The sequence below is a fragment of the Cynara cardunculus genome (assembly GCF_001531365.2).
Source record: "Cynara cardunculus var. scolymus isolate 2C chromosome LG 5, CcrdV1, whole genome shotgun sequence".
NCBI lineage: Eukaryota > Viridiplantae > Streptophyta > Magnoliopsida > Asterales > Asteraceae > Cynara > Cynara cardunculus.
The window spans coordinates 29,459,718-29,465,568 of record NC_037532.1 but is presented as its reverse complement, the minus strand read 5'-3'; the positions used below and the strand labels follow the sequence as shown (position 1 = coordinate 29,465,568).

The 5,851-nt window shown below is 37.5% G+C and overlaps 1 protein-coding gene across 3 annotated transcripts in view; it reads left to right on the top strand.

Annotated features, from left to right (window-relative positions):
- Positions 1 to 328: 328 nt before the first annotated feature.
- Positions 329 to 5,851, top strand: part of LOC112512482 (methyltransferase-like protein 23) — a 12,518-nt gene continuing 6,995 nt past the window's right edge. Inside the window, exons 1-7 of one of the 3 annotated variants that reach the window (XM_025118467.1) lie at positions 329 to 484; positions 662 to 766; positions 904 to 990; positions 2,954 to 3,004; positions 3,523 to 3,616; positions 3,729 to 3,813; positions 3,940 to 4,116. In XM_025118467.1, the coding sequence (XP_024974235.1) occupies positions 350 to 484; positions 662 to 766; positions 904 to 990; positions 2,954 to 3,004; positions 3,523 to 3,616; positions 3,729 to 3,813; positions 3,940 to 4,108 (726 nt within the window). In that variant the 5' untranslated portion in view covers positions 329 to 349 and the 3' untranslated portion in view covers positions 4,109 to 4,116. Of the gene's footprint in view, positions 485 to 661; positions 767 to 903; positions 991 to 2,953; positions 3,005 to 3,522; positions 3,617 to 3,728; positions 3,814 to 3,939; positions 4,138 to 5,851 lie in introns of all 3 variants that reach the window. The other 2 variants (XM_025118469.1, XM_025118470.1) reach the window with 2 other exon arrangements.

Genomic DNA, 5,851 nt, shown 5'->3' with positions numbered 1-5,851 from the left:
ATGTTAAAAAATCAAATAAGTTAATAAGCAAACCCAAACACTCCTATAAGTCAATAATATAGAAGCCTGTCCTTTTTGGTCATTTTACATATATAAACAAAATTTGCCAAACACTAAAAAAACAACTTATCAACTTATTGCAGTTTGGTACCGCTATAAGCTAATCCAAACACTTTTTACAAAATTCCAATTTGATACCTCATAAGTTAATAAACACTTTTACAAAAAAAAACATAAGTTGTTTTAAATAAGCAATCCCAAACACCCCCGTAGTCTCCATAGCAAACGCACCCTTAACCCTTAATGTCTTTAGTTGGAAATTTTCGGCACATTTAACTGCGGTTGTTCCATGGAAGTAAATAACAGCGATGGCGACGGCGGCTCAACGGAAACCCCGGTTACGAATGGCATGACCACCGTATCTCATCACTATTTCGGAGATTCAAATGGCTTTGACGATGCCGTCTCCATCAAAATCATCGAGGTCTTTCATGAATTTCCCTTGGCTTTTCATTCTGTAAATTGATAACTGTTTTTTTGAATTAGCTTCGTTGTTTTCTACGGTTGAAGAAAATTATTAGAAGCGTAGGAGAACTCCCATTGTTTGCTAGCAAGCAAATTGTATAAAAGTACATACTAATGGCTATGATCAACTGTACAGAGCATGAAAGAAGAATACGGCTTGTTCGTGTGGCCGTGTAGTGTTATCCTGGCGGAGTATGTTTGGCAACAAAGATCTCGCTTCACTGGGATTAGCGTGGTTGAGGTAATATCGAAGCTTCAATATATGGAATTTATAATGTTTTAGCTTGGTTGTTAATTGTAGACAAGTTCTGCTTCATTCTGTGTTGTGTTTGTGATTATCGGTTCTTCAAATTAAGCATAATTAATATTAGTTTGCAGCTTGGGGCTGGAACATCGCTTCCTGGCTTGGTTGCAGCAAAAGTAGGTGCGGATGTTATTCTTACCGAAGACTCGAACAGACTAGAGGTATAAAAAACTGCTTGTCTATGATGTGGTTGTACATTCTAAATGGTTATATTTATTAAGAAACGTTGGTTAGTATAATTGGTATCATGGTATTTTTGGTTCATCCGAGTGCTTGATGCTCCAGTGTTGGCCTCTTCAAACCTGCATTAAGTACATTGGTAATAAGATGTAACCAATAGTGTAATTACCGATTAGGGATGCCCCATGGAAGTCATAACAGTCATGGAATGGCAAGTTTTCAAGTTAAAAATTACTTTCCCCCATTGTCATCGTTACAAATAGTTGATAATGTTGATTTAGTTCACATGGTTCCCTTATTTCGTCGTCATCAAAGGGGATTAGACACTGAAAACAGTCAACCACTTGCAGTCTAATGTTGTAATGTTATTGGGATGGAGGAAGTATATTTTAGGCCCTCCTGAATTAGGTTTAACCTGGAACTTTCTCTTATTGATGTGTTGGGGGGTTCTTGGTGAGCAGGACAGGGGAATGGGGCATGAAAGTGATGATTCTTCTAGTTGAAGCTTCTATAGAGTTCCTATGTATTTTCTTTTTGCCTGTCTGTTGCACACATTAATTTGAGGCAGCATATGATGTACGGAGGATAGTCTTATGATTCTTGCATTATATTTTTGACATTGAATTGCTCTGCCTGATGACTAAGGAATATGGATTTCAAGTGTATTGTCTAGAAGGAATGTAGCACATAGCTGATAGTATGAAAAGTAAAATACTTGAAACAAAACTGGAATGAAGGTCAACTTTTTATTTGAATTGGCTTTAGTTGCTCAAGTGATATGTATTTACTATGAACAAACTACAAGATTTATTCACTTTTTTAGGAGCCGAGAAATTGTACTCTTTCAATTGCTTCCCTTTCTATGTTTTGAATTTGACTTGCTTGCTGCAATTCGGACTTCATGACCTTGGTATAAGCATCCATCCAAAGCAAATAAAAATTCTCATTTAGTCATATAAACAGGCAGCTTAACCCTTAAATCTGTCTGGAGTCTCAAGTGGTTCCTAATAGCATAAGTATTCTAAGCAATGTAGACTAAATAAAAAACTAATAACTTTTATTTTTATTTTGATACCAAATTACAAACATAGGATTCCTTCAAAATGTCAACTTGTGTTTTCCTTTCACTTACTATTGTGTGTCATGGAACTCAGGCAAGAAACAGTCCAAAATTGCGTTGAGAAGAGTTGCAAGGCCTGTTTCACTTGTAATTGATAGTAAAGAAGTTGTTGTACTGTAGCCGACTTAAAATTGAAAACTTAAATCGGAAAGAAGACTGCATCTCATTTTAAAAATGGTTTGGAACATTTGAGACTCTTCATTCTGGGTCTTTCTTAAGATAGAATGTACCTACTCAATGCAAGTATCATATATGATAAAAGCATATAAATTCTTAAATGTGAACGGACAAATATTGTTGCTTATAGGCAAAACAATTACAAAGTTTAGCATTCTCTACTTGCGGAGTTTCATCAGAATGCTCTTAAGTCATGTTTCAGAATTTCTAAATAAATATGCAACATAGTTTTTGACAATGTGTTGTAGAAGCCTAATCCGATCAAGAGAGCTGCCATAACTTGGATTTTTATACGTATAGGTGTGGTTGGCAGTTAACTTGAGTCAGCTGGGAGTAAATTTATCCATATCAACTGTTAACGATGCCCTTGAAATGAGTTATCTTCCTATATACAACCTTTTACTTTGGGCAATTCATATACTCATGAATGGATCTTGGATTAAATGTTACAAGGCTAGTCAAATTGGTCTGCTTTCTTACACTTGTGTTAAACAATCATTAACTCCTCCAGATAATTAGTATGAATCTATCATGCTTTCCCATCAACATCTTTTACGGAGTTAATATAGGTTTTGTTACTTGGGGAAGTTTCATACTTCTGCCAGCAATATGCTATTCATTACCAGCTTATAATGGTCAATTTACAGGTCCTGGATAACATGAGAAGGGTGTGTGAGCTAAATAATGTCAAGTGTGAGGTAATAATGGTTCTTCACAAGTTGTATGGATGCAAACTGTGAGTAGTAATCTTTATTTTATTCTATGTGTGTATATAGACTTATGGGGTCTATTTTTCTTGGCATTTGAGCACCTTATGTATTTTGATTATTTTCGTCTCAACTATCATTCAGTGAAGACCCTCAACATCCAATCGATGTATTGATCTGTTGACTGATAATATGGATTATATATTCTCCATGTACAATACAATACTGATTTTACAATGATTCGCCTTCAAATAAGTTTGCACGTTACAGAAAGTTACTTTTGCCACAACTTACTGATTTTATGCCTTCACATAAAATAATTCGAAATGGGTGAGGGTGAACTACATAGCCATTATTAGCATCTCCTCTTTTTCTTCTTCTTCTTCAGCATGATGTATCAGATGAATTACTTCAAGTGCCTTGACATGAGTTCCATCATATGAATATATCTTATGTGAACCAAAATAGTATTATGATTTTTTATTAAGGTTAATTACCATGTCTTGCAGGTAATGGGGCTTACCTGGGGTGTATGGGATGAATCTATATTTAGTTTACAACCAAAAGTAATCCTTGGAGCTGATGTCTTGTATGATTCAAGTGGTAGGATATATGTGCACGTATATGTGTGTGTGTGTTATTATCATATAATATCCCTACTTATAAAAGAAGGTTAAAATTGACATTGAGTTGTTTTTGTCACATATTTGTGAAGCCTTTGACAATCTCTTTGCGACTGTGAAATTCCTTCTTGAGAATTCACCTGGATCAGTTTTTATAACAAGCTATCACAATAGAAGGTAATATTAGTTTTGGACGAGCCAGTTCAATACTCTCTCTTTCTCTCTCTCCCTCTTTCGATCCCGAGCCACACCCATATGCACCACATGGTGTCATGGCATGACCTTGTCTCTCTACTTATGCAGTGGGCATCACCTTATTGAGTTCTTAATGGTGAAATGGCGATTGAAGTGTGTGAAGCTTCTGGATGGATTTTCCTTCCTGCCATCATGGAAGGCTTCCGGTTTAAGTGGCAACATTCAATTGGTAGAAATTGGTCTAAGTGATATGGGGAAGAATGAACAAGCTTTCTGAAGTCTGAGGTTAGAAGGAGAATATTTTTGGTATTGTTGTCTTCTAGATAGTTTATTTATTCAAAGGCCATATAATTTAGTGCTTGCTTTGTTTATATCATCACTGACTTGCATACGGCCTACCGCTGCTTCCTGTTCACTTCATGTAGATTATAATACTTGCTGCAATCATGTTTCTTGCAACAGATGATTGCATTTGGTTTCTAATTACAAAATGATACAAGTAACACTCCACATTTAGTGAAGATGATTTAGTTGCAGTTGTTTCTATTAAGTGCATGATACCTTAAAATTGTCTAATTAAGGAATAGTTTATGATACCATCGTTAATCTATATAAATTTTTTTGTATTTTTGTCTTCTAATCTGTAAGTTTAGGACCAACAGACTGGCGATCATTATGCTGTTCTACTTGTATCTTCTGAAGTTCAGATTCCACATAAACCCATAATTGCCTAATCCTAGTAACTTTGTGTTATACATGAGGGTTCGCAAGTCATTTTAGTAATCTGTGTAAACAAAGTACAATAGCTAATGCCTAAATGGTACAAGTTGGTAATGCATGGGTCTAGTATAAACAGGCGTGTGAGGCTCTAGGAGAAAATATTCTGTTTTTTAACCCTTTGGACGTGAGTCTGTGGATAGATTCTGGCCTCTCGAAAACCAGAAACCTAACTGTAACCCTTTGATTTCTCCTTTAACCATTAGATCTCTTTTGCAATTCCATCCTATTTTCTTCGGTGTACATCAATTGGTATCAAAGCGAGGTCGAATTTGGAGATGACAAATAGTGTTTTACGTGGAAAGGAATCGGTGGATGGCATCCGTTCTGTTCATAAGGGCATGAAATCTTTGAAGGAGGATTTCAAATCCTTGAGGAGGGATTATGGAGACTGAAAAAAATGATGGACAAACTAGTCAAACTTTATGATAGGCCGATGAAGATGAAGACCACAAGCTCTGAGCTGTTGAGGAAGAACACCAGATCTGAGGTAGAAGAGATTGTTCCCGCTGTTAAGAGGGAAGGAAGGGTCGGGTCGGGCCACAACCAACTCGAGCCATTACAGCTGCCACCACCACCCTCACCCTCATCGTCACAGCCCACCCTGTTATCACCGATGCTGTTGTCATCAAATGAACCCAAGGCCACCAAAAGAATTATCTGGAACAGAGGACGACATCAATCTGGAACGGAGATGTCAATAAAGGCCGCTTTAGTTATTCTACCACAGCCCAAGAAGCCTAATCCAACGATTATAATTTGGCCCAAGCCTGTGCCGGAATTGATAAGGACCATATCCCTTACAAACTCAGAATCGTTAATGGCATACGGGGGATATTGGTTGAGCAGTGATCATCAGAAACTGCCACCACCACTATTGACACCGTCACTGTTGCCTCCGCCATCAACGCCACCGTCACCGCTGCCTCCACCATCATATAAGTCGGGATCAATGGTTCTTCCACCGTCGAGAGTAACCAAGTCTAGAAACAAGATATCTATTGCTGGAAATTTTATATGGCCCAAATTATTTTAGGGATTACTTTTTGGCCCAAACCCACGATGAACTTAAACTGGTCCATCAATTCCACGTCTACAACAATGAAAAATTGATTTCGGTTTAACGATCTTCACGGGAAACTGCCGCCTCTGCTACCACCCCCTCAGCTGCCTCCATCGTTACCACCCTCACCGCTTCCATCATTGCCGCTACAGGTGGTGGCTCGATCGTGATCCCTTCTAA